The 24,825-nt window shown below is 58.3% G+C and overlaps 2 protein-coding genes across 4 annotated transcripts in view; both read right to left on the bottom strand.

Moving 5' to 3' along the window:
* Positions 1-2,850: 2,850 nt before the first annotated feature.
* Positions 2,851-11,303, bottom strand: TBKBP1 (TBK1 binding protein 1). The gene is made up of 10 exons (XM_051640371.1): positions 11,270-11,303; positions 9,608-9,832; positions 9,406-9,528; positions 9,214-9,318; positions 8,529-8,667; positions 8,269-8,429; positions 8,143-8,192; positions 4,416-4,534; positions 3,246-4,093; positions 2,851-2,998 (listed from the first exon to the last, which is right to left on the bottom strand). Exons 2-10 carry the CDS (start codon positions 9,827-9,829, stop codon positions 2,870-2,872), a joined length of 1,896 nt encoding a protein of 631 aa, XP_051496331.1. The 5' UTR covers positions 9,830-9,832; positions 11,270-11,303; the 3' UTR covers positions 2,851-2,869.
* A 5,742-nt stretch (positions 11,304-17,045) lies between these two features.
* KPNB1 (karyopherin subunit beta 1) overlaps positions 17,046-24,825 on the bottom strand; it is a 48,392-nt gene continuing 40,612 nt past the window's right edge. For 2 of the 3 annotated variants that reach the window (XM_051640316.1, XM_051640314.1), the window contains 7 exons: positions 23,372-23,516; positions 22,034-22,116; positions 21,339-21,446; positions 20,930-21,073; positions 20,714-20,819; positions 20,269-20,383; positions 19,511-19,676 (listed from right to left, as the gene is read on the bottom strand). In XM_051640316.1, the coding sequence (XP_051496276.1) occupies positions 19,511-19,676; positions 20,269-20,383; positions 20,714-20,819; positions 20,930-21,073; positions 21,339-21,446; positions 22,034-22,116; positions 23,372-23,516 (867 nt within the window). Of the gene's footprint in view, positions 18,627-19,510; positions 19,677-20,268; positions 20,384-20,713; positions 20,820-20,929; positions 21,074-21,338; positions 21,447-22,033; positions 22,117-23,371; positions 23,517-24,825 lie in introns of those variants that run through there. The other variant, XM_051640315.1, reaches the window with a different exon arrangement.

Here is a 24,825-nt window from a genome sequence, read left to right as displayed (position 1 = left end):
GACCCCTGGGTATGGCCATCAGCTTGTCCCTGTCCCCAGACTCTGCCGTGGGGAGTGGGGTGCAATGCCTGTGGCAGCAGGGGGGATGCTTGGGGGTCCCCCTAAGCTGTGGGGACAGTGGGGGCCACGAGCCCCCCCCCCCCAGCCCCCATGGGACAGGACAGCTGCAGGGGCACTCCAGGGTGCGTCTGGGGACAAGGACTACTGCGGGGGGGGTGCCACACATGGGTGACATTGCAGCCCTGCGAGGTGGTCAAGCACCCTGAGGTGCACCGGCCCCCCCCCCCGGGACCAACCCCAGGCGAGAGCCCCCCTACCCCGAGGGGATGAGGGGGAGACCAAAACCACAGCCCAGGGCTGCGGTTTGCAGCTCCCTCCTGCAAGGTGCCGAGAAGGTGGCAGCACCCGGGGGGGGTCAGAGGAAACGGGGACACACACACACACACACACACAGAGACACGCACACCCCCTCCTCGGGCGGCCCCGCTTTGCCCTGCATGCCGGGGTGAGTGAGGGAAACTGAGGCACGGGGTGTGGGTGGCATCGGAGGGGGCCGGTCCCTCTTGTGGGGGTCGGTCAAGGCTACCAGGAACTGACCCTCGTGTCCCCCACAAGCACAAGCACCCCATGGCCACTGCCAGCCCCTTTCCCAGCCCCCAGGCACCACCCAAAGACGGGGGGGCAGCCCCCAGGGGGGGCTTCACAGGTGAATACCCCGAAACTCGGGGCACCACGACCCCCAGGCCCACATGAGCATCACACGCGTGGGACAGGGACACATCTCCCCTGGGTGACACACGTCCCGGAGACACCCGGCTCCTCCTGCACAGCCCAGGAGCAGGAGAGGGGCTGGTGTTTTTGGGGGGTAGCGGGGTATCCCCGTGTCCTGGGGGGGGGGCCAGCACCCTCCTGACTCAGTGGCAGCCGCCCCCGGAGGAAAGCAGGGCTGGGCCAGGACGAGTGAGTAACAGCACCCGCCGCTTGGCATTTATCACGTGATTTCAAAAAAGGAGAGAGGAGCTGGGGGGGGGGGGGGGGGGTGAGGAAGGTGGGTGGTGGGAGAGGGTGGGGGCCAGACACCCCCTGCCCACCACCGGCCTCCCCCCTTCACCCCCATCCCAGCATATTTCCAGTCCAAACCGGTGGCTGGGTGGAGAAGGAGCCCAGCCGCCCTCGACGCCTGCTCAGCTGCAGGTCAGGCCTTGACCCCAGGTGGGTGCAAACCCCCTCCCCACCCCACCCCCTCTTTTTGCGACCCTTCCCCACAGCATCATGTCCCCTTGGGGGTCACCACTTTCCCCTCAGCTCAGCCCCCTCGCTGCCTGGCACCCCAGGGCTCTGGTACCTGGCCAGGGGGGGCCGGATCGGGCTCAGCCCTGGGCAGGGGGTGCTTTCCCACCCACCCCCTCCCAACCCTGCTAGATGCAGAGATCAGCTCGTGATAAGGCCGGGTGCTGCCGCTGCGCTGCTGCCAGCACCCAACCTATCTCCTTCACACCATCGCCCCGGGGCCTGCCCTGCCGGGAACGAGCCCCGCACCCTGTTCTGGGACCGGCACCGAGCCCTGCCCCGGGGCCAGCCCTGAGTCCTGTCCCGGGACCGGCCCTGCACCCTGCCCCACAACCGGCCCCAAACCCCACCCCGGGACCGGCACCCACCCCCCCGCAACCCCTCACAGTGAGAGAGACCAGAGAACAATCGCAACTCATCACACGGATGCTCCCAAAAGCAACCAGGGCAGGCGGGGGGACTGACCCACAATCCGACTCCCCCTCCCTTCCTCCCTGGGGACCCAAAAAGAGGAGACAGCTTTGCCCCCCCCCCCCACCGTGGCATTTGGGTGCTGGAAGGGTTTTATTGGAGTCAGTGGCATCACGGAGCGCGGGTCCACCCACCTGGGGGTCCCAGTGCAGTGTCGGGGGGGGGGGTCCCGTACCCAGCTGAGCCCCTGAGGGTGCGTGGGGGGCGGGGGGGGTGCGCGCCGTGGCAGGGAGGGGACATGCAGCGCAGAGCAGCTCGGTGTGGGGGGACAGCGCTGTGGACCCCCCCCTTCCCGGCGGCTTTGAGGTAGATTGAACGTGGGGGGGGGGGTGTGGGTGACAGGGCAGGGGGCTCGGGGTGAGCAACCACCTGCAGCCCCGGGATAAAGCAGGGGGGTCCCAGTGGTGGGGGGTGGGGGCTCCCGGGAGGCTTGTACTGTCCCAACACCACGGGGTGAGGCGGGGGGGGGTGTGGGATCAGGGAGAGCCCCCCCAGTGCAATGGTGGGGGGGGGGTCTATGCTGCGCCTTAGGGTTCATTTCTCTGCAGCATCTTTGTGGGGAGGGGGGAGGAACTGGGGGGGCTTTTAATGTAAAAGAATGGGAAGATGCTGGAACTGGTGGGAGGAGGTGAAGGGGACTGAGAACAAGCAGCTGCCCCCACCTTCACACCCCCCAAAAAAAACCCAACTGTGACCCGAAGGGCTGGGGAAGGGGCAGCCCCCTTCCCTTCACCTGCTTCCTGGGGGCCAGACCCAGGACCCGGCCCCTCGAATCCTCCCTGAGATCAAGCAGCAACACCCGAGGGCACAGACAAGACCCCTCCAGCAGCCCCCCCTACCCACGGAACAGCATTGTCCCAGCACCCCCATTCCAGCATCCAAACCGGGTGTGGATGCAGGGGAGGCATGAGGGGGGGGGTTAGCAGAGGAGCCCACTTACAGGGTGAGGGGGGGGCTCAGTCTTTCCGTAGCTACTGAAGACTTGGAGGTATTTCAGGAGCCGTGGGGGCTCCTTGTGTGTTTCCATGCAGCATCCAAAGACCGGGGCAGGGTGAGGGGAGGGGGAGGGGGGGTGTGTAGTGAGGGACGGGGGAGGGTGTGGGGGAGCTCAGATCTTGCTATTTTCCAGGTGGGAGTCGATGTGCTTCACCAGGGCATCGTCCGGGTAGCCGATGGGGAAGGCGAGCTGGCACAGCGGGCAGCTCCGCACCTCCGAGTCCACCGTCTCCAGCAGCAGCTGCGGGCCGGGGACACACAGAGTGCCACTGAGCCCACCGCCCTCAATTCCACACCCCTTTCCCCCCCTTCCCCATTTCCCCCACCCCCTTCCTCCTCCCCAGCACGGTTGCAGGCTGGGATCCCCACGAATGTGGAGACTGTGACCACCCTGCCTGCGTGGGGTGTGTGTGTGGGGTTTCTTTGCCTCTCCCCGCCCCACAACCCACCACGATACATCCCCTGGGAGGTGGGGGGGTCCTGCTTACATTGATGGAGGGCCAGGACTGGGCGTGCTCTGCCCGGGCGTAGGCAGCGGCCGCTCGGTGCACGGCGTCGGCGTCGGGGAAACCGGCACAGAAGGAAGCGCAGCGGATGGCCCCGGCCTCGGGGCTGGGGGGGCTGGGGAGAGCCCACTCCTCTTCATCCGACGATTGCTTCTCGAAGCGCACGTGCTCCTCGAAGTGCTCGTGGGAGCTCAGGGGAGCCCCCGGCCCCCCCATGTACACCTCGCCTACGTAGGGCCGGGGCTTGGGGAGCGTCGAGGCTTCGGGCTGGAGCCAGAGCGAGCGGCTCTGCTGGTACAGGGCCACGTTGGTCACCTCCGAGTAGCTGCGGCGACCCTGGAAGCCAGCTTTGACGTGGCGGCTGGAAGGTTTGGGGTATCCCAGCTCCATCCTCTCCCCGGGCAGCCGGTGGGGTGACGCCGAAGCCGGAGACGGGCAAGGCGGTGGGGCTGGGGACCGGCGCTGCTGGGCGGGAGACTGGCTGGAGGGAGGCACCGGGGACCGGCGCTGCTGGGCAGGGGATTGGCAGGGGCCGGGGGCTGGAGAGCGACGTTGCTGGGCTGGAGATTGGCTGGGGGGTCCCGGCGAGCGTCGCTGAAGAGCTGGGGATTGGCACTGGGGTGCGGGAGAACGGCCCGGTGGGACGGGCGAGGGGCACTGCGGGGCGGGGGAGCGGCGTTGCTGGGCTGGGGAATGGCACTGGGAGAGTGGGGAGTGGCACTGGGAGAGTGGGGAGTGGCAGTGGGACAGCGGGGAGTGGCACTGGGACAGCGGGGAGTGGCACTGGGAGAGTGGGGAGTGGCACTGGGACAGCGGGGAATGGCGCTGGCCTGGAAAACAAAATGGGGAGGGTGGGGGGTCAGAGAAAATACCCCCCCGTAAGCTTGGAGGTGCAGAAAATATCCCTTGTCATCCTTGTGCCAGCCCAAATGGGTGAGGGGAGGTGGCTGCGGGGACCCCCAGCAGGAGGGATGATCCCAGGGATGGATTTTCCCAGGGATGGATGCTCCAAGGATGGATGGTCCCCAGGACAGGCACCTGCAGGAACTCAGCACTGGCCAGAGGACGATGGCAGCCAGTGTATTCTCCCCATTTTTTGCACCCCAGCCTCATCCAGACGCGGGGTGCAGCCCCCCCCAAGCCCCCCCTTACCGCCGTTGAGGTTCTTCTCCTGCAGGAGGGCACGGAGGATCTGGCTCTGCAGGGAGCTGAGGTTCCGCAGCCGGCACAGCTCCTCCGTCAGCTCCGTGTAGGCCAGCGCCAGGTTCACCCTGCGGAGGGGACAAAGTGTCACCGAGGACAAAAAACAGCCCCCCTCCCAACCCCCCCGCTGGGGGCTGCGGGGTGCTCCAAACCACCCCAACTTTAGGCGTTGAACTCCCAAGGGACAAGCGGCGCAGCTCAGCATCGCCCCCGCGGCCGCCCCGGGGCTGCCCGGCCCGACGGGAGCGGGAGGGAGGTGGGTGCGGTGGGTTGTGTGTGTGTGTCTGTGTCCCCACCCTCCGGCCTCGCAGCTCTCGGAGGCCCTGACAAAGTCATCAATTCTTCCCCAACTTGGGTGTCACTTTTCCAAAGCGTATTCTCGGCGCTGAGGCGAAGGGAGAAACCGTCTCCGAGGGCCCCGCGGGGTTGGGGGGTTCGGCGAGTCCTCCCGTGCCGGGAGTTCAGCTGAGCTGTTGTGACACCCCGGGGACCCGGGAGATGCCGCTCGTAACAGCAGGCGACAGGTCTGGCCCTGCCAGCCCCCCTGCCAGCTCCTCCGGGGGTGTGGGGGTGGGAGAGAGGAGAAGGAAAAAGGAAAAAAAAAAAAAAAAAGAGAAGAGGGAAAAGCAAAGAAGGAAAAGCCAAGAAATAAGCCAAGAAGAAAACAGAAAAATAAATGGAAAGAAAAGATAAATTAAAAAGAAAAGATAAATAAGGTGGTGGGGGAAGAAAATGAAAGGAAAAAAAGAAAAGGGAGAAGAAGAGAAAAGAGAGAGAAAGAAGAGAGAGGAAGAAAAGAGAGAAAGAAAAGGGAGAGAAAGAAAATAGAGAAAGAAAAGAGAGAGAAAAAAGAGAGAAAACAGAGAGAGGAAAGAGAAGTGAGAACAAGAAAAGAGAGAAAACGAAGAAAATGCAAAGAAAAAGAAAAGAAAAAGAGATAAAAAGAGAAGATCATAGACAAAGAGAAGAATAAAATAGAAAAGGAAAAGGAGAAAAGAGAGAGAAAAATAAAAGAAGCGAGTAGAAAAAGAACAGAAGAAAAGAGAGAGAGAAATCAAAGAAGAAAGGAAGAAAATAAAGACGAAAAATCAAAGGGAAAGAGAAAGAAAAAAAAATGTTTCCCCAGCCGGGTCTCAAGTAACACCCCCAGGGTCCCCAGGGTGGCACCAAGGACACAAGCACCTAGGGACATCCCCGAGCGCCCCCGTCCCCCGCTCCCACCTCTCCTGCCTCAGTTTCCCCTCTGCGGCGCATTGTGGGCACCCAACTCTCAGCCCGGGACCCCGGTGCCGACTCTGCGGCCGCTTCTTAGATCGGCTACCCCCTCACTCCACCCCCCCTCATCCCGTCCCTCGAAAAAAAGCTCCGTTTCGGGGCAAACCGTGAGGTTTTTTGATCCGCAACTGCTGATAAGCGTGAGAACAAACCAGCCGCGGCCGCCCAGGGCCCCGCCGCACCCTGCGGGACCGCCCGGGTCCCCACGGCCCTGCCAGCACCACCGACACCGTGTCCCCTCCTCGTCCCCAGCCAGGGGATGCCATCCCCCTCCCCTAGCCGGGACCCCCAAAGCATCGCTGGCAAAGGAGGCGGTGAGCACGGCGGCAGCCCCGGGCACCCGTGGGTGCAAGTTTCATTAAAACCCACAAAATTGCACCTAAACGGTGCTAGAAGTGAGAGGAGGGGGGGGGTTGGATGGAGGGGCTGCGACCCTCCTGTACGCAACAGCCCCCCCGGATTTTGGCACCACATCACCCCTGGATGTCAGGGGTGTTATCCTGGGGATGGACCCCGTGGCTTTCCAGCACCCCCTATTCCCCATCAACCCCCCTCACCCTCCCCACCTTCGGGGGCTTTCCCTCTGATTTAACTCCCGGTTTTGCCCCAGGTTGCTGCCCAGGAACCACAAAGGGGAACGACCGTGACTTCAGAAAGGATTAAGAAAAAAAGAAGAAGAAGAAAATAACAAAACCAAGAAAAGAAACAAAAACTGAGGGGGCTGGAGGGACCCCCGCGCGGCGCACGGTGAGTAATTCGGCAAAAGGCAGCCAGAAAAGGCACCCGGAGATGGAAAGCGCCGATAAGGCGCTTTTCACACCAAAAAAAAAGTGGTGGAGAGGCTCGGGTTACAAAAAAGAGCCGTGTTTACAAGAAAAGGGCTGGGGGTGAGCGGCGCGGGGCCGGCCGTGCCTCAGTTTCCCCACCCCGACCTGGGGAAGTCGGGCTTAAAAATCCAGGTGGGTTTGGGCAACGGGAATAGATCTGCTTGGAGCGGGATTTCCCGGGGTGGGGGGATGTTGAGGGCAGAGGGGTGGGGAGGGGGGGACAAGAGCTGGGAGGAGGGGGTGAGTTTAACACTCCCGGCCGTGGTGGGGCTGAGCTTTGCGAGAATATGAAGTTATTTAAGGGGAAGTAGGGGGGTGTATGGCGGGACCCCCCTCGAATGCGCAGCAGAGCCCCCCAGGGATGCCAGCGCGGATTTACTTCGGGGTGTCAAGAAACAACAAAAGCATCCGACACCTTGGGAAGAAGCGGGGAGGGGGGGGGGGGGGGAGACCTCTCTAACACCCCTCTCCAACACCCCGGCACCTTCCCGGCCCCGCGTCCCCGTGTGTCACCTTTTATCTGTCCCCAGCCTGGCAAGGACACAGCCCGACGTGCCCGCAGGAGCCGCGAGACCAGCCCGGCGTGTCCCGCCCGGTGTCACAGCACGGGACGGGGGGGACACACACAGACAGGGGGTGCCAGGTCCTGCCAAGCACCGTGTGCGAGGCTGGAATCGGAGGAACGAGCCGACCCCGCACTAACCGGGTTCCGACCGGACGGGAAGTCTCACGGGCTTTGCACCCCCCGGTGCTCTAGGGAGGGGAGTTAAGGGGTCCGGCTGCGGAGCCCGGGTTCGGGGTGCTCAGTCCCCGTCCCAGCACCTGGCAGCACCCCGGGGAGGGGGCGCTGATGGACCCCCCCGAGCTTATGGCTGCGGGGAAGGGGGGTGAGGAAGAGGCGTGAGGGATGGGGCAGGGACCCAGCACCGCAGCGGGGACAGCACCGCGAGAGGAACCGCCCCGGCAAGGATTGGTGCGGGGCGGGAGAAGGGGCAGCCGGTGGCCCCGAGGAGCCGGGACATGGTCCTGGTTCTGCTCGGTGCTGTACGGCCCTGCACGGTGCTGTACCGCCCTGCACGGTGCTGTACCGCCCTGCCCGGTGCTGTACGGCCCTGCCCGGTGCTGTACCGCCCTGCCCGGTGCTGTACCGCTCTGCACGGTGCTGTACGGCCCTGCCCGGTGCTGTACCGCCCTGCTCGGTGCTGTACCGCCCTGCTCGGTGCCTGCGCGGCAGCCACACGCCGTCAGTGCCCTCTGGAGGCAGCCGCACGCTCGCCCAGCCGGCACCGCGTAGTCTGTGCGGTGCCAGACACCGGATTGAGCCCACCCCCTGCCCAATTCCACTCACGGGGTGCTTTTGGGGCGCTCCCACAGTGCTTGCAGCACTGCGATGGGGGGGGGGGAAGTCCTCCAGGACCCTGCCCAAAGAGACATCCCATCCCGCCACGTCACGCTGAACGTGAAGCCCAGGGGTGCCCCCTCAGAGACCCCTGTGTGCCCCCATTCCTTCCTGCCACGGAGGTGACCCCCCACCACAGCCCATCCCTCACCCCAGTCCACCCTCAGGCACTTACTGGTCGTCGCCCACCTTCTTCACCCAGGCCATGTCCCTCTCCGACTGGTCCTGAGGAGAGCAGACACCGTGTCAGCTCCCAGACCCCCATCCAGCAGGGACAAAAGGGTCCCTCCCGCTCCTGTACCTGCTCCCGTGTGTCCTGCAGATGCTTCAGCTCCGCCTGCAGCCGCTCACACTCGGCCTTGAGGTGCTCCTCACGGTGCTGGGCACGCTGGCTCTCCTGCCTGGCTGCCTCCAGCTCAGCCTCCAGCCCCCGGCTCTGCCAGCCCCCCGCTCGCTCCAGCACTGCGGCCCATGGCACAGCTCAGCATCCCCCCCACTCCCACAGCCCCGAGATGGGGGGGGGGGGGAGTTGTCCCGCAGGGTTGGGAGGGGGCAGCTCACCGTGGGTCAGGCCGGGGCTGGGGTGCAGGGCGAGGAAAGGCACCTCCTGGCCCGGCAGGGGGAAGGTGCTGCCCTCACGCTGCCGCAGCTGCTGCTCCAGGCTCCGGATGCGGCTCAGGTGCGTCTCCACCAGCGCCCGCTGCAGGGGGTGGGGGGAAAGGGCTGAACCCCCCTCCCACCCGGCACCACAAGCCCTCCCCAGGGTTGATCGTGACCCTCCCGGCAGACCAAGTGCTCAGGGTGGTTGTGGAGCTTGTGGCCATCCTGGCAGTGTCATTGAGGTCTGGCCACAGCCTAAAAGGGGGTGGCACGGTGGGGGTGGCCCCCTCCGGGCTGGCAGAGCATCACACAGGATGGGGTAGTGGAAGCCAGGGATGCCCAGGGGACCCTCAGAACGTGGCACTGGGATGAGGGGACATGCACCACACTGGAGCTGGGAGCATCCCTCAGGGAGGTGGGCATGGAAAGAGGCTGGGATAAAGTAGAGCCAGATGCATCACTGCAACCCCCCCCGTGGCCATAATGGGGGTGAGCAGCCCTGGCCCCCCCAGCCCTGAGTCCCCACCAAGCCCTGGCAGTGGCACCGGCCTTCCCTTGGGATGGAGAAGCCATTTTCCCAGCTAATGCCATGGAGACGGGAAGGGGACCCCATTGTCCCCAGGCACTGGTCCCCACTGGCACCCACCATCTCTCCCAGCTCGGTCTCCAGGTCAGCCTTCTCCACACACAGCTTCTCATAGGCCTGGATCATCTCTTCCAGCTGCTCCTCCCGCTCTTTGCTCTTCTGCAGCTGCCAGCGAGGCAAAGGAGGGGGTGGTGGGTGGGCAGTTTGGGGATGCCCCCCCCCATGTCCCCAACCCCCCCAGGCCCCTCTCACCTCGTGCTGGAACTGGTTGAGCTGCTGCTGCAGCGACGCCTTCTCGCTCTTGAGCAGCGACGTCTCCTTGGCCTCGTAGAGGGAGAAGATGTGCTCCTCCCCGAACTCACCGATCAGGGGGTACTGCAGCCACGGGGCAGGGCTGTCAGCGGGGCCCCCCAGTCCCTTGTCCCCTCCCCGACAACCCTCCCCAGCCCCTCACCTTGACCTCGTACATCTTGAGCCGGCGCTTGAGCGTCGAGTTCTCCCTCTCCAGCCCCGTCAGCCGGTTCTTGATGTCGTCGTAGGCAGTGATGAGGGCGAAGTGGGAGGCCGAGCACATCTCCCCCGAGAGGTCGGTGTTGGGGCTGTCCAGCCAGTCCTCATCCTGCCCCAGTGCCTCCTGTGTCAGGATGCTAATGTCGTCCTCGAACATGGAGTCCATGTCCTGCCTGGGAGGGGGACAGAGGGACAGACTGACAGCCACTGGTGACCCACAGCAGGGATGAACCCAGCCAGGGGCAGCCTGGAGCCAGCTGGGCTATGGGGACACTGGGTGCAGGATCCAGCTCAGGGCAGGGGGAGTTATGGATCAGCAACCCCCCCCTCCAAAGCCTGGCTGGGTCTTGGGGTTGCAGCAGGGTCTGCAGGAGCTCAGTGTGTCCCCACAGCGAAGGCAGGATGGTCCCAGGAGCCAACGCTGGCCCCAGCCCTGCAGTGTCCCCCCGGGTGGTGGGGGGGACACAGGCCAGGCAATCACCTCTGCCCTGCTGGGGTAAGGGGGAACACTGGGGTCTCACGGCAGCCTCTGCCACCACCCGGGGTGAGGGCAGGAGCAGGGGGGGCAGAGAGCATCCCCAGCAGCACAGCCCCGGCAGGGGGACACAGTGACTTTCCCCCACATCCCCCCGGGAGCCAGAGCCAGAAATAGTGGCCGGTGCTGCTGCCTCCCACCCCGCACGCGAGCGGCTTCCCAGCTCCCACGCATCCCCAGCCCTGCCCTAGATACCAGCACTGCTGCTCCCCCCCCAGGGACCCCTCAGCCTCAGCAGCCCGGGGGGGAGGGGGGATGGGGGGGGCTGGTCCCTCCCAGCCTGCTCTGCCACATCTCCCGGCACTGCCGGATTTGTCCCCAGTTCAGGACTTGGAGTTTTGCCACGACTCCATTTGGGAAAAGGTGCTCAGAGGTGGGGGCTGCGGTGCTGAGCCCCAGCACCCGCACGTGGTGCCCTGGCACTGTGTGTCGTGTGTCCCCCCCCACCCCCACCCCATCCCATCCCAGTTGGGGACCCCACGGGTACTGGGGTGGCCACCGGGCACGCGCAGCCTCGCCGGCTCGGGCAGACATCTGAGAGCTGCTGCCACACAAATAATTCATAGCGCAAAGCCTGGAGAGGGAGGTGATATCAGCAGGGTGATGGGGGGAGGGGGGGCACAGCCTGGTCCCCCCCCCGAGCTGCCGCCAGAGCCTAGGGCCAGCCCAGCCTCCTGATACCCCCAGCCCCACTCTGTCCGCTCCTGTGAGGGCTTTTAAAATCCACCCCTCCCAGACCCATCTCCACTCGGGCATCATTAGCCCCTATGGGGAAACAGAAGCACCCCAATAAGCTAAGATGAGACCCTTCCCAAACCCCTGGTGACCCCGTCAAAGCAAGACCCCAGAAGTCCTGGGCTGTGGGGTGCCCAGACCCTGCCTGGAGGCACCATGTGGGGTGGAGGAGGCACCCCCAGTGCCAAGCAGCGACGGGACCCCCTCCCTCCCAACACACAGGGCCCAGCAGCAGCTCTGCACCCACGGGGTCCCTCCCTCTAGCCCACATCCCCTTGGCCAGGCTGCTCCCCAAGCCGTGCCTCAGTTTCCCCCCTCGGAGGGACGGGCTGACACCTGCCTGGCAGCGGGCCCCGGGCGCGGGGCGAGGCGGTGCGGGCTGGGCAGGGCTGCGGCGCGGGGACGCGTCTCAGGGGTGGGCAGCGCGGGCGGGGGGCCGTGGTGGGCGGGCACTGGGGACACGGGGCACCCGAGGGTCAGCGGGAGGTGGCGGAGCCGTCATCAGGCTCCGGGGGCAGCGGCCGAGGTCCCCACGGCGCCGCTACAATCCCTCCAGGCTCCCGGCGTTCGGCCCCTCCTCGAGGCCTACAAATATCTTGAAAGAGAGTGAAAATAGGGCTGCAGCCCCGCTGGGGACAGCGACGGGCTGTGCCAGGCAGCGGGTGCCACCAGGCTGTGGGGGACAGGCAGCACAGAGCCCCCCCGGCACGGCCCCGCGCGGGGGGTCTGGGCGATGTGCTCGGTGGGACCCGGCTCCAGCGCAGCCCCCAGGCGGGCAGCCCCGGCCCCGGGGGGCTGGGAGCGGGACCAGCCCCCCTCCTCATTGCTGAGCCTCCCTGGGCACCTCCCCTGCAGCCCCGGGTGGGAGGCCGGGGGGCTGCGGGAGGCCGGGGGGCTGCGGGAGGCCAGGACCTGGTGCCACTGCTGCGGCCCGGGGTGGAGGTGGGCAGGCGTGCAAACCGGCGTGCAAACCGGTGTGCAAACCGGCGTGCAGCGGGGGCGGGAGGCAGCGAACCCCCCGACACCGGGAGCGGGGCCCGAGCAGGCGGGTGAGCCCGGGAGGGGGTCGTAAGCACCGGAAGGGAAAAGCGGGGGGGGGGGGGAGGCCGGCCTGCGGCGGCCCCGGAGCCTCCGGTAAAGCCGCCCCGAGACCCCCCGGTCCGGCCCGGTGCTGCCCGCCCCTCCTGAGCCCAACCCGGTACTGAACCGCCCCGGGGGTCCCTGGGCAGGGGACAGGGAGGGAGCCGCGGGAGGGGTCCGGGGTGGAGATGGGGATGGAGACAGGGATGGGGATGGAGACACGGATGAGGATGGAGAGAGGGATGGAGCCGGTGACGGAGACTGGAACAGAGCCGGGGATGCAGCCGGAACCGGGAATGGAGCCGCGGGTGCGGGCGGCGGGGGCAGATGGGGATGGGGCCGGTGAAGACAGGCCCGGGTAGGGCGGGGGCAGCCCGGTTGCCCCCCCCGGCCCCGGCCCAGGCCCCGCACTCACCGGCACTGCGATGCGGGGGCCCCCGCCTGGATGCGGCTCCTTCCCCGCCCCGCTCGGTCCCGCCGTGGGTCCCGGTCCCGGCCGCCCCCGCCGCAGCCCCGGCTCCGGTTTCTTCCGCTCCGTAGACACCGAGAAACCACGTGGGCACCGGGCGGCCGCCAGCCCCTCCCCCCACCACGCGCCGGTGCCGCCCCCGGGGCTGCCCCCCCCCCCCCAAATATCCCCCTGGAGCATCCCCGGGCACCCGCCGTGCCCCGGATCCCCGGTCCCGCTGCATCCCCCCCAGGAACCACCACCCCCTGCCCTGCCTCGGGGTGACGGGGGGAGACGGGACCCCAGCTCCTCCTGCGGCCGGGAGACCACCCCCCCGGCACCGGGCTGACCCCGGGACCGACCCCGGAGGGGCTTCACTCTCCCCGGGCAGCCCCCCCGAGCTGAGCTGCAGCCAACATGCTCTGGGGGGCTGGGCTCAACACCCCCTCCTCCCAGCCCCTCAGAACATTTTATTCCCTGAATTGTTCTTCTCTCCGAGCTGCTTCCATTATGGAATTACGTTGGTTTTTTTTTTTTCCCTTTGCTGCGCAGGGTAATTAATAGCTGCTCTCCTTTCACTGCTGCTGAGGGCTCCTGGGGGACAGACCCCTGCATTCCCCCCCCAGGGTGGGGGCACCACTGCCAGCCTGGTGCCTGCAGCCCCTGAGGCCTGGATGGACAGACCCCCAGTGCTGGGTGACCCTGATGCAATGAGCATCCCCACCAAGGCCTCATCCCACCCCACCGGAGCACCCGGGCTGGGGGGGGGGATTGTTGGAAGCAGAGCACCAGGAATGGTGACCCAGGGTGGGGGGCTTTGATCCCCCTGGACAAGGGCAGCAGAGGTGATCCAGGAGGTGCCAGCACAGAGAGATCCTGCATCCCAACCATCTGCTTCCAGCCCACGACGGCTCCAGCCGGGTATCAGAGCAAAACCTGGCAAAGACAGAGCTTGGCTTCACCCCTGTCCCCTCCCTTGGAGATCCACAGGGAGCAAAGCCCCTGCCTGAGGAGCTCCCATGGGGGGCCCTGTCCTAGACCCCCCCTTCCTGGTGCTATGTTTAGCTCAGCTGTATCATCGCTTGGATGGAGCCCGGGATGTGCCGGGAGGACGCGGCGGTGATTGGGCACAAGGAGCACCGAGCCAGAGCAGGGCCACTCTGGGGGTCCCTGCACCCCTGCCCACCCCAGGCTGGCACTGAGGGGGTTCTGCTCAAGAGATGTTGGTTGATTCCCACAGCTGGAGCAGGAGCCACGTGTTGTAGGGGGGGTTTCGGAGCCAAAACCGTGATGTGAGGTTCTGGTGGGCACCAGGCTGCTCCGAGGCTTGGGAGAGCCAAGTGTGGCTGTTTCCATCTGAATTCCTACCAGGGAATTGTTGCCTTCAGTGCATGGCCTGGAGAAATCAACAGTTCTTGCGGGCTGGGGGAGGTCACGGGGGGACAAGGAGAGCACCAGATGATCTCGGGGGGGATCAAAAGGGTAGGCAGGAGCTGTGGGTTGTGCCACAAACAGGGCCCTAGAAAAATCCCGAGTGCCAGCTCCGGCTTTGCTCGGGCTGGCAGATTGCTGCGAAGCTCTTTGAAGTGCAAATTAAGGTTTTCCATCAGGTTGGGAAGTTAATTTAGACACAAGGCAAACAGCACGACGGCCTCAGCCCCCCCCCGCCCCGTGCGGTGGAGGCAGCCGCGGTGCTGGGGATGGGAGGTGGGGAGGGGGGATGTGGACCCACCCCCCGGGGGCTGCGTGCAGGGGACAGGGCACAGAAGGTCACGGTGAATTAAGGAAAGAAAAGCCTTTCAGCTGCCCCGGGAACTGTCACAGGGTCGGCCAAGGGGGAAGGAAGAAGGAGCAGCCAGTGGAAGAGGATCCAGGGAGGATCAGGCTGGGAAAGCTGCACCCCCGGCGAGCAAAGAAACCTCCCCAGTCCCCACCCTGGAGCACGTCCTGGAGCAGCTCAGTCCATCCCAGGTCACACTGATCCTGGCTCAGCTCTAGCATATCCTGCTCCTGGGCATCTCATGTCTGGACTCTCCAGGATCTGGGTTGTGGCAGGACAGCCCCGTGTCCCCAGAGCCAGCAGGGTACAGCTGAGCAGGTTCCTCCCACCAGTCACCAACACAGGGTCCACAACAAGGGACAAGAGCAGCAGTGAAATTCCAGTCCCCTCAGCTGGGAAGTTTAAGTCCCAGCAGCTCAGGGGCCACGTTCACCACCCTGTCCCCATTCCTACCATCGTGCCACCCTCCGGGTGGGAAACTGCTGCCTCCAGCAAGTGCCAGGCTGGGAGCTGTAGCAGCACTTCCCAGGGCTCCACGGCCACACGGCCTCACCTCCCAGGTTCCAAAATCCAATTGTGAGTTGCTGTTGGGTTTTTTCCCCTCTCCAGAGCTGCAAGGAGAAGGGGCTTTCTCCTCTCCAGCTGCCCCAGGGCTCAGCACATCCCCCTGCTCCCAGCCAGGGAAAAAAGATGCAAAATAATCCAAATCCAGAGTCAGGAGAAAAGACTGAGCTCCTGCTCCCAGAAATAGCCTCGCAAGGGCCCCGTTATCCCCGGAGTGTCACACAGAGCTGATGACACAACTGCTGTCACCTCCAGCTCCCCCAGAGAGGAAACGGGTGCTGCAGCCACCCACCCACCCACCCCGTCTGCGCCAGGCACCGCGGGGGAGCTGGAGAGGGAAAACCAGGCAGCAGCCAGGGGGGGAGGAGAAAAAGGAAAGGGAACAAAAATAAAGTGGCTTTTTTAAATGATTTTTTTTTTTTTTTTTTTAGAAGGTAAATCCATGGGTCCTACCCACCCGTGGGGGATCCTTCCCAGGGGTTATGGCTGGGTGGGTGGCGACACGGTGATGGTGCTGGGAGTCTTGGGAGGTAGAGGAGCACCCAAGAGGCAGTTCCTTGGCTAAGGACAATGGGAAAAATGGACAAAGTTTAGGTCGAGAAAGGAGCTTAAAATCATCAAATCATTTGGGTTGGGAAAGGCCTTTAGGATCCTCCACATCCAACTGTTCACAGCAGGGAACTACTCACCCAGCACTGCCAAGGCCACCACTGAACCACCTCCCTCAGCACCACAGCGAGGAGCTGAAACTCCAGGATTGCATTAAATGGACACTTAAAGAGATGAAACATTTCCCCCCACCTGCACCAAGAGATTGGCTTGGGAGTTCACCCCTCGTGGCAGCAGCTCTGCAGCTTCCTGGGCTGAAATCAGCACTTTGAAAAGGGAAAAAAAAAACATTATTAAACAGAATAAATCTTTGATTTTTAGTCTGCCAAGCAGTGAAATCACCTCCTAAAAAATAAATAAGGATTTAAAATAGGTTTTTGGCCCTGCCTGTACAGCCAGCAGTAAAGGGATTAAGGGATAAGAGGGGCAGGGAGGTGCAGAGCAGCTCCTGCTCATCACCACGTGGCTGCAGTTCCTCCTGAGAACTGGTTCCCTGGAACGAAACCAAAGTAAAAAAAAAAACAAAAACCCCAAGAAAAACCCCCAAAACAAACAGGCCAGACACAGGTTTGTTTCCACTACTGTCTCAGTGTACTTTATTCTCCTGCTGTCTACAGCTGAACAGCCACACAGGACAGAAACAGGTAGCACTGAGGAATGATCAGGTTTCTTCCCTCCACGCCCCCTCCCCAACTTCAGGAATGGCTTTTTTCTTTTTTTAGCATTTTTTTTTTTTAGGAAATCCCACCCCCAACCTCGAGAAAACAAAATAAAAAGAAAAGGCATTACTAGAAACGTGACCCAGGCCTCTCCCTAGTCAGTGCTCCAGAGCTGACTGGCTCTCCCAGCTCACAGAGCTCCTCCTCTCTCCTCTAAAACTCTAAAACACCTGGGAATTGGATTTTTTATTTCATTTATTTTGTTTTGTACACTGGTTCAAAGTCGGCACTTCGACTGCAACCTGAACCCAGCACTGAAAGGCACATTATCTGATACCCTGTACAAGAGCTATTCTGGATGCTGCAGTGCAGATGGGCAACAAAAGTGGGCTCCATTGTCCTGGATCCAAGGATCAGAGCTGGGAAAAGGAAACTGGGGAATCAAAGCAGATCCCTTGCCTGCTTTTTAGGGAAAAAAAAAGAAAATAATAATTAAAAAAAAAGAAATACTGCTTAAGGTTTTCTACTCTCCCTCCCACGAGCAGCTTTTAAAAATGCCCATGTTAAACTGCAGATTCAAATGCTGGTAAAAAGTCTCCACAGCTGCATTCTTCAAAATGAAATGAAAAACAAAATTACAAGTCTCCAAACCCTGCACCTCCTCCAGGTTTGTGGGTTTTGTTTTTTTTTTCCTTTTGTCTTGGCTTATTGCTGAGGATCTAGGACAAGCAAGGGACTCCTCCTCAGAAGGAAAAACAACATCTCATTGAAAAAGGAAACAGAAGGATCCTGATCCTGCCTGGGCAAAGTCAGATGTTGCACGATGGGGGAAGCAGCCAATTCATTGCTGAGTTGCCCATCCGACTGGTACTACTCTACTGAAAAAAATAATAACAATAATAATAATAAAAAAAATCAATCATTAATGGGGTTTCCCCTTTTGCTAGAAAGACCAAGAATACAAAAAGGAAGTATTGGGGAATGTTTGACACCATTTTATTAATCTTCAACTGCAGTGGAAAAATAGAACCTTTTACAAGTGCCGTCTCGTGTAGCTCAAGTCAGTATATATATATTTTATATAAATTTCTTTTTTTTTTTTTCCTTTTTTTCTGTTTTGTTTTGTTTTTTGTGGATTTTTTTTTTTGAAGTGCAGCAAGAGACCAAGATTCCACATTAAATCGGATCAAATAAAGAGCACAAAAGGCCAAGCAGTTTCCAAATGGCATTTTATCAGATTTTGTTTCAACATTGAATTTCTCCTCTTTTTTCTTTTTTTTCCCTCTTTTTCCTCCTTCTTTATTTTTTATTTTATTTTTTTGCAATCCAAAATGTTTACCTGAAGTTTTTTGTCTTTTGTTTTTCAACTCTTTGGCACAATTTTTTTTTTGTTTTTTTATTTTGGGGGGGGTGGATGTTCGGGCTGCTACAGTACAAGTCAGGAGAGATCTTTTTCTCTTTTCCCTTTGCCTTCTCACTGCCAATTCAGAGCACTTTTCACATGGATAGTTGTGGTGGTTTTTAAGCCTGAAATCCCGTTGGACAATTTCTTTCTGCTCCCCCTGACGCCAGAGGGGGTTGGTTTGGTTGGTTTGTTGTTTTTTTTTTTTTGGTGGGGTTTATTTTTTTTTTCCCCATTGACTCGAGAGGGGCTTTTTGTGGTTTTTTTTTCCCCCATTTCTACATTCACAGTTGAACAATATGAAGGAAGAAAAGGCGCTTTGATGAAACAAGATCATGAAAAGCGTCTCAGAACGGGAGCTCTGAACATTCGTCAGTGTTTCCCTAAAATAAAAAGCCCTAAAGAGCAACTTTCCTCTGCTTTTTTTTTTTTTTTGTCATTTGTTTTTTCTCTTTTTTTTTTTTTTTTCCTTTTTCATGTATTTTTTGCTTTACATCTCTTACGCTGCATCAGTAGACTGAACTTCAGTTAGTTTGATGAAATGCAACAACTAACCCCTTTTTTGTTTCTCTTGGGAAAAAGATAAACTGCAATGACTCGAAGTTGAGAATGTGGATACCAGCTCATTCACACACACTCACTCCTAGACTGAAAATCCTTCACCCTTCTCTCCATTTATGGCTGCAGATCCAGGCTCCAGCTCATTCTCTCTCTCTCTCTCTCCAGCAGCCCAAGCCAGACCTCAAAAAGCACCAAACCCCGTTTTCCTTCTCCTCCCAAGTTTTCCTTCTCCTCGGTTCTCCCTTCAGTGCCGGCCACCACGGAGAAGCCAGTCCTGGTCTGTTGGAAGAAGAGACTCATGACTAGGACACAAAACGGGTCCTTCCCTCTTCCCAAGGTGCCAGGTTTTCCAGGTTTTCCACCAAGTCCGTGCTGGGCTCGCTGCCCGCGGCGGGATTTTCAAGGTGGTGTGTTTCAAGCCTCACTCACTCATCCTCTCATTCCCAAACATTCAGCATCCGTGCACACTCCTCACTTCCAGGTTGGTTGGTTTGGTTGGTTTTGTTGGTTGTTTTGTTTTGTTTTGTTTTTTTCAAAAGATTGGAGATTTCCAGTGGGGGTTCTCAGGTGTCATCCCAATGGTAACAGGTCTGCAAGCAAAAAGGGCTCGTTTATAAAAACAGAGACACAACAACCCAAAACAAGTCTCACAATCAGGAGGTAAAAGGTGCAGTAAGTGGAAAAAAAAAATGGATTAAAAGGGAAATATTAAGGATACTAAGGAATTTCTTATTTGGGTGACAAAAGCTGTAACAGGCTTATTCATAGAATCATGGAATGGTTTGGGTTGGAGGGACCTCAAAGCTCATCTAGATCCAACCCCCTGCATAGGCAGGGACACCTCCCACCAGCCCAGGCTGCTCCAAGCCCCATCCAACCTGCCCTTCAACACTGCCAGGGATGGGGCAGCCACAGCTTCCCTGGGCAAGGGTCTCCCCACCCTCACACTCAAGAATTCCTTCCTAATATCCAACCTAAACCTCCCCTCCCAAAGGCAGATGCACCATCACGCCCCTCTCTATAAGCTGCTCCTTTTAAAAGATGTTTCAGTAGAATCATGGATTTGGGGCATGGAAGGGACCCACAAGGATCATCAAGTCCAATCCCTGCTCCTCGCAGGACTATCTAAAACTAAACCATGACTAAAAATGTCAACCAGCTGGGTCCCTGAACCCCAAGCAGGCCTGAGGAGCCAACAGGCTTCAACAGCCCCATGTTTGGAGGAGCCCAGGTGACATCCCACAAAGCAAGAAGCCCCCAAGTCTGCAGCTGGTGCTGTGGAAGCCCAGGGGTTCACACCATGCTCCTCACTGTGTGTTCTGACAGACAGGACCACAGATGGGGCTTGTTTACAGGAAAATAACTGAGAAACAACCTCCTAGAGAACAAGGCTTTTGTGAAGCAGCTCTTTCAGGCTCAGGAGTTTAGCCAATTTCCTAATTATGCAGCATGAAAAGGAGGTGGGTGTAATCCCTTACCAAGCTTGGTTCTTCAGTTTTCTCAGTTCTTTAGTCGCCCAGGTAGCAAGGGTTTTTGTTTTGTTCGTCTTGGATCTTCTTCCTTCAGTTAGCAGTTCATGTATCATGGGTCTACCTTCTACTAATTTCAGTACATCTTTCCCAAATGCTGTACACAAATCCCTGCAGAAGAAAGCAAAAGCTTTTGAGGCTCAGCACCACCAGCAGATGTGCCAGCACCACTCTGATCAGCTCTTGCTAGCAAAAGGAAATCTGACTCACAGCTCATGTCCTTTTTTAAATGCTGCATATGGTCACTAATTGCAGCAGCAGAGCTGAACAGTTTGCTGAAATTGTGACTAACCAGAGACGTTCAAGCTCCTGTCCAAAGCCTGATCTCCCTGATGCTCCCCTCAGCTAAATGCAACAGAAAAGGAATAAAACACTCTGACCTGAATCCCTCCACTCTGGGAACTGAGGGGGGGGCAGTTTGTTTTGAAGCCCAGGTCATCCCTGACAAACCCTAGATGTGGAATTCCTGTAGCACACATCCAGCTTTCACTTCTACCCACTGGTTTTCACCCCATCAGTGAAAGGGCCTCACCTGCATAACCACCTCACCACCTTAAACATCCAACACTAGACTGGAGAAACCCTGATATGAAATACTCCAGACAGGCATCAAAATGCAGCTTCAAACATCAAGGCTGTTGTCCAAGGCTTCCTGCCCACCTGATGAGTGTGCTGTCAGCTGAGACAGGCTGGGGTTGCTTACCCTATCAGTCCAGCAGCACAAGCCACCACCCCGTCGGTGTGATCCTCGTCTCCAGCAATGTGGTCAATGTAGGACAAGATAAATTCTACCCTGGGCTGCACCAGCATCACATCCGCTGCAAGGGAACAGCTTGGTCAGAGCAGGGTGAAATACAGCTCCTGGGGAACAGTCTGCCCTTTAAAAGGGGTTCCTGTGCACCCCCACACAGCCAGGATCTGGCTCTGGAAGAGCTGTCGGAGAAAATGTGCTGGAGGAACCACAGTGAAGGGTCTAAACCCAGTCCCTGCTCATGAGGGCAGGAAAAAGGGAATGAACAAGGATAAAGAATAGATATGTATGCTGAAGGAGGTGACAACAGCCATGGAACAGCCTGTCCAAGCCAAATTCTTCCCATCTCCCCTTGCCATTTCAGGCCCAGATCCCCACAGCAGGACCGAGTACTCACGGTGCACGTTTTCCTGGTCTCCCTTCAGGCCCTGGATGATGCCAGTGTAGGCCTCCAGGCAGCCCTCCCTCAGCTCGTTCAGGTAATCCACCATGTCATAGTCAGACTGGAAAGGCAGCAGGAAAGCACAGATCAGCAATGCCCTGGTGACATCTCTGCAGCTCTTACTCAATAATGACTTTAACGAAGGGATGTGGAACGTGCCCCAGTGCCTACCTTATCAACCTGTGCTTGGGAAGCCTGCTGGAGGGTGTTGAGCACAACGTCCAGGTACTTCTTGAACTCCCCTCCAATGGCCAGGGCAATATCTCCAAACACTGAGAGGATCTGGGGCTTCACAGACCTATGGACATTTTCATTCTGGAAGACAGTTCAGCACCGTGATGTTCAGCTGCAGTTCAGCTTACAGGGGGGAGGAGCTAATAAAGGAAGTCATTGACTTGAAATGTGAATCCTTTCCCCCCCCCACATAAATTTGGACTCCATTCAAATAGTAAGCAAGATAGTTGTCAAACATGGGATCTTCAGAGCATGCCTAACACTTCTGCTTCTCCCACCTCCCACTTTCTTCTCAGCGTGCAAGCCAACTGTTACTAACTGGGCTAATGAGAAGGTAAACACTCACCCCCAAGTTCTCCAAGAGCAGCTGCATAACCTCATCACAAAAAGGCAAGATGTTGGATTGCAGGGCTCTGCACAAGTCACCAACCAGGCCCACTGCAGCCAGACAGACCTGCAAACAGAACAGCAAGTCAGACACCCACCCAGTGATTCAGTCCTCCCCGCTCTGTCCCGACAGCTTCAGCTTCCTGAAGCACCCAGCAGTGGTGAGAGGCTGCAGCCATTCCAGCAGGGAGGAGGAGAAGGACCTTGATGAGTCCCTGCTTTGTTAACCATTGGTATCAGAAAGCTGCCAAGAGCTGAGCTTGCTTCTCCACAGGGGAGGAAGAGAGATCCAGATACCACCAAAGCAGCAGGTGCTTGGTCTGGACCCACACCAACAAGTTCAGCAGCCAGGTGGGTCTGAACATCCACCCCATGGTGAGGACCATGGCTTGACCTTCTACTGGAGACCCACAGCCAACAGCAGCCTCCTTCCCCATCAAGGCCAACTCACATGTAGCCACTGTGCAAACAGGGTCTTGACTGACTTGGCCTCTTTCTGCTGAATTACAAAGAGCCTAAATTGGTGTGTGCAGCTAATATTAAAGTCTACAGGGCTCCAGTTTTGGTTCCATCACCCAGAAGTTGTGCTATTTTACAGATGCTGAACTCAGCAGCTGAGGATTTAAACCCAGGGCTGCCTGGTTTGAGCTCTACCTGGTACTCAGCATAGTTCTTCAGTCCAATGCCAAGGAAGGGTTTGAAGGCATCCATGTACTTCAGAAACTCTCCACCTAGGACTGAGCATGGAAAATACTCCAGTCAGGAAAAAAAAAAAATCCCAACCTCTGATGTATTTGCTGGAGGTTCAACATAAGAGAAACCCACCATTATATTCCACCCAGAAGCAGTGCCTGGATGCTCCACAGAAGCAGAACAAATGGATGCTCAGACAAAACTTGAGCATCAGTGAAATACATCTGGAAGGGGCTACTCCAAAAAGCCAAACCCAGCTCTGCTGCACTGCAAAGCATCCTGTGTCCTCACCAGACAGGTACTGCCACCACAGCTGGGCCCTGTCACCTGCCCAGACCTTCAACAGGCCAGCCAGAACAGCTCTGGAGAAAGGGAAGACTCAAAGGAGCCTCCTTGCAAGCTGATCTCCCTGAGGATCCATGTCCAAAACACACGTACTCTTAGTGGAGAGAAGACAGAGGTGTTCACAGAATTGGACTGGTTTAGGTTGGGAGGACCTTAAAGATCATCCAGTCCCACCACCCTGCATGGGCAGGGACACCTCCCACCAGACCAGGTTGCTCCAAGCCACATCCAACCTGCCCATGAAAGAGGCTGGACAATGAAGTTACACCTCAGCTTTCCTGCTCAGACAACAGTGTGTGTTCCTGGAGCTCCAGACCACGTATCACCATCTCCTAAACCCAAACCATGAAGCTCAAACTCCCTGGAACACCACAATCCAAAGTTTATTTCCCTTCACCCATTCTGGCCCACACTAACACTGATCTCTGTCACCACCATTTCTTTTCAACAAGACCACTGGCTAAAACCCACCACTGACCAAACCCATGACCCCACCAGGGCTCACAGGGAGCAGTGAGGAGGAAGTGCTAAGGTTCAATCTGTCCTGCAGCAGCACAGAGACCTATATGTCTATAAATCCATGAGGGCTGGGTGTCAAGAAGGCAGGGACAAGCTCTTGTCACTTGTGCCCTGTGACAGGATGAGGGGTAATGGATTCAAAATCGAGCTCAGTAAGTTCCAGCTCAACATGAGGAAGAACTTTTCTGTGAGGGTGACAGAGCCCTGGAACAGCTGCCCAGAGAGGTTGTGAAGTCTCCTTCTCTGGAGATTTTAAAGACCTGTCTGGATGCCTTTCTGAGTGACCTGCCCTAGTTTTTGGTCCTGCTCTGGCAGGGGGGTTGGACTGGATGATCTTTGGAGGTCCCTTCCAACCCCCAACATTCTGTGATTCTGTCCAAAAGAGAAGGAAGCCACCACCCAGCTCTGCCCCAAGCTCTGCAGGACAAGCCTGACCTTCAATCAGGGTGCTGACTGCCATCAGGGCATCCTCCTGCACACCCCCTGAGCCTGCTGTGCTCTGGAACATCCTCAGCAGAGAGGCCATCACCACGTCGGAGATCTGCAGCGCATCCTGGTGCTGCACCTTCCGCAGGACGTTCTGGGTGGGAACAGAGAGGAGAGAGAGAGAGAGAGAGATTGGAATTGCTTCCATCTATGCCAAGCTGAATCGTGCATTTCCATCCCCTGAGCTGGCTCCTGATGCTCGTGACCACGTTGGGCTTTTGCTAAAAGTGAAGCTGCTGTTTGAACTCTGCTGCTGCCGAAATGTGCTTTGTCAGTGCGGGTGCAAAGTCCCATTCATTTGGGCTGCATTCAATTATCCAGCTGAATTTACCTCTCCTGCTGCATAGGCTGTTCTCCAGCCTTGCCATTTGTAAGCTGGCATTCAATGTGACCAGCTCAAAATTGTCCCTATTTAAAAAAAAACCCAAGCTTTTTCCCATCACAGCAACGTGACCCCAACCTCTTACTGCCAAGCAAGGGCTGCACGTGACCTGTGCTTCTACACCATGGAGTCAAACTGGAGAAATATGACATGAAAATGCCATTATTGCTCAGAGCAGTCAGACCTCTCCCACCCAGGGTGAAGAGAGAATAAATTACCACACAACCAATGCAAATGTTTGCAAATGCAAACAATCCAGTGCCTGGAGGGGCTCTAGGAAAGCTGGGGAGGGGCTTTTCACCAGTGAGAGGACAAGGGGTGATGGTTTTAAACTGAAAGAGGGGAGATTCAGGTTGGACATCAGGAAGAAGTTCTTCACTATGAGGGGGGTGAGACCCTGGCCCAGGCTGCCCAGGGAAGCTGTGGCTGCCCCATCCCTGGCAGTGTTGAAGGGCAGGTTGGATGGGGCCTGGAGCAGCCTGGGCTGGTGGGAGGTTGGAACCTGCTCATAGCAGGGAGGTTGGAACCTGACAGTCTTTATGGTCCCTTCCAACCCAAACCATTCCATGATTCTATGAGAACAGGTTTGCAGGAACATGTTTAGCACTGAGGTGTCAGAGGAGCAGAGCAAGCTTCTGGAGGGCAGAGCAGGTTGCTGAGCACGGGGGTGCTCTGTGTCCCCCAGCACCCTGCAGAGGAGCAGGGAAACACCTCAATATCTGACATGAATCCACCCTCTCCTCCTCCTGTACAGCTCCAATCACCCCTTTCAGCCTGTCAACTACAGAACAGCTTTGCTGGATCCTTATTTAAAAGAAACTTGCATTTCCTACAAAAAGAAAAAGACTGAATCCTTCACCTGCAGAGGAAAATTATTATTTCAAGTCTGATTCTTCAAACTGAGTCACTCCAAAGAGATTGACTTTGGCTGTTTAAATAATTGGTCTTGATCTCCTTGTTTCATTTAAATATTAACAAATGTTTTTTTTCCCCTGCTGGATGTTCATAATTGTATTTCCAG

Source organism: Apus apus, chromosome 25 (assembly GCF_020740795.1).
Source record: "Apus apus isolate bApuApu2 chromosome 25, bApuApu2.pri.cur, whole genome shotgun sequence".
In the NCBI taxonomy this organism is placed as follows: domain Eukaryota; kingdom Metazoa; phylum Chordata; class Aves; order Apodiformes; family Apodidae; genus Apus; species Apus apus.
The sequence above is the reverse complement of the archived record's forward strand: the minus strand, read 5'-3'. Positions and strand labels throughout refer to the sequence as shown.

Bases quoted from the DNA above. Each gene is read 5' to 3' on its own strand.
- TBKBP1 (XM_051640371.1), bottom strand. From the start codon at position 9,829: ATGGACTCCATGTTCGAGGACGACATTAGCATCCTGACACAGGAGGCA. The intron at 9,319-9,405 runs GTGAGAGGGGCC...CCTCGCTGGCAG, and splicing joins TCAACCAGTTCCAGCACGAG to CTGCAGAAGAGCAAAGAGCG. The intron at 4,535-8,142 runs GTAAGTGCCTGA...TCCCCTCCGCAG, and splicing joins AAGAAGGTGGGCGACGACCA to GGTGAACCTGGCGCTGGCCT.